Raw genomic sequence first — 2,202 nt, forward strand, 5'->3', positions numbered from 1 at the left:
TATGTTTTTTTTAATTCCTTGGTTTCCTGTTTGAAATTTGAAGTTTCTAGATATATATATACTTTTTTTCCCTTTTTGCTGTAAGCCATTTCAACTAAATGGATTTCATTCCTCAAATGAATGGTCTTGGGAAATCAAAATTATTGAGTTTGAAATGAGTTACGAACAAATTGATTTTGGAGATTGGATTGATTATAATAAATCAATATTAGTTGCAGGTTTATACCTTAGAGAAGAACGAAGAAACAATTTGAGGAATTTTTGGAGGTTGATATTAGTTTCCCAAGTTAGAAGATTTAGGTTATTTTTATTTTCTTTAAGGAAAGATATAAGTTTTTAATTGATTTGAGTCAAAACTACGTAGTTTTGAATGGTTTCACATCTTACCTTAAGCTCAATAAGTAAAGCTCGAGCTACGAGTTTGAGCTCGAGTCCGTTTACACTGATATAACTTATTACCTGATTGGATTTACAGAAACTCGAAAGCCTGGACCGAAACAGTTTGCTCAGAGTATCTTCTTAATCTCGATCGCCTCGGGTAACATAAACTTGAGCTGAGCTAAATGACTATAACCAAATTTCCTAAACAAATAAATAAACAAATCAGTAAACTCACAATAGACTATCAAATTCATTAAGTTTTACAAGAAGTGTAAACAAGCTGACTCGAGCAGAGGCGTAGCTTAGTTGGGTCAGGGGTGGCCCCAGCCCCCTCCGTCTTTTCGCTCGGTGGTGTAAATTTATCATTTTTCGGTCGAAAATTTTTATACATAGTGTAAATTTACCCGTTTTTGACCAAAATTCCCCCTCCGTTATTCGCTCGGTAATGTAAATTTATCCTATTTCGGCCAAAACTTTTTATACATAGGATAAATTTCTCGTTTCCGACCGAAATTTTAGCCCAACCTTTTTCGGCCGAAAATTTTTATACATAGTGTGAATTTACCCGTTTTCAAACAAATTTTTTCATACATTTTGATCCCGCCCCCTCTAGTTTATAAATTTTTTTATACATACTGCGGCCGCCCCCTCGACGTATATGTCCAAGCTTCGCCACTGGCGTCACTCGAGCTCGGCTCGTTTTGACTTACAAAAGCTCTTTCACTAATGCTCGAGCTTGGCTCGTTTTTTTATTTATAATACATATATATGTTTATATTTACATGTACATAATATATTATTAATAAATCAACAAAATGACAAAATAATTAATAAATAGTGAACGAGCCTCGGGCTCTGTGTAGGTTAAATAAGCCGAGCAAAAGTAAAGTTTTAGGGTAAAAAGTTAAAAACACATAATTGATTCAATCTCGAGCAGCTTGGCTCGTTTGCACTGTCAAATTATTATATAATACCTATCGGTTAAGCTCTCAACGATTCGGCTAACGTTCGTAAACGTCGAAGTAGATCGTTTCAATCCGAGTAATCGAATCGAAGATAACAATCGATCGAAGAACGCATTCAGCATTTCATACCTACAAAGTCATTAGCATTGTTAATAATAATAATAATAATAATAATAATAATAATAATAATAATAATAATAAAACGTACTTTTCCGGAATCGATTCGGAGGCTTTCGGTTTCAAAACCGGGTCGGTTACCGGATCCGACGGTTTCGGATCCGGATCCGAAACGTGGAGCTTCTTGGCGGCTTCTTGAACTTGTTTCACCGACCGGAGCGATTGGTGGCGGGTGAGAGGTGTTCGGGTCGGTTTTTCGGGTGTTTTGGAGCTCCATGGGCTCTGATCCGGTTTGGTGATTGATGACCGTAGGATCTTCTTGGATTTGAATGAATCGGACAATGATGATGAAGCTCCGGTGGAATCCATTTGATTGATTGATTGATTGATGAATTGAAGTTGTTTTTGGTGCGAATTGGAGTGATGAGTGATGGGTTAAATAATAAGATTTTTTTTTTTTTTGGCGCGAATGGGTACGTGGAAGCTGACGTGGATGGGTGACAGGTCAGCGTTGGCGGGAAAGATTACGTGGACGCGGGAGGGGTGGAGTTTTTGTAACTTTTATTTGTTTTTTTTAAAGACCCCCTTAAGTTTTGAGTTTTTAAAGATTTGACACCAAAAGGTTTGAGTTTTTTTATAAAACTTTTATATGGGCTCAAGAATTTTGACCGTTCGTAACAAACGGAAGCTTGTATTTATTATTTTATATGTTATCACTTTTAGACTTTTGAAAGTAAGA

The 2,202-nt window shown here is 36.1% G+C and overlaps 1 protein-coding gene across 1 annotated transcript; it reads right to left on the reverse strand.

The window, feature by feature from the left end:
• Positions 1-506: 506 nt before the first annotated feature.
• Positions 507-1,835, reverse strand: LOC143595947 (CDT1-like protein a, chloroplastic). Its single transcript, XM_077074836.1, has 3 exons — positions 1,555-1,835; positions 1,356-1,475; positions 507-582 (listed from the first exon to the last, which is right to left on the reverse strand). Exons 1-3 carry the CDS (start codon positions 1,830-1,832, stop codon positions 507-509), a joined length of 474 nt encoding a protein of 157 aa, XP_076930951.1. The 5' UTR covers positions 1,833-1,835.
• Between the last annotated feature and the right edge of the window lie 367 nt (positions 1,836-2,202).

The sequence above is a fragment of the Bidens hawaiensis genome, unplaced genomic scaffold (genome assembly GCF_021521415.1).
Source record: "Bidens hawaiensis isolate Kalapana, Puna unplaced genomic scaffold, B.hawaiensis_p1.1 tig00045919_1, whole genome shotgun sequence".
NCBI classification, from domain to species: Eukaryota; Viridiplantae; Streptophyta; class Magnoliopsida; order Asterales; family Asteraceae; genus Bidens; species Bidens hawaiensis.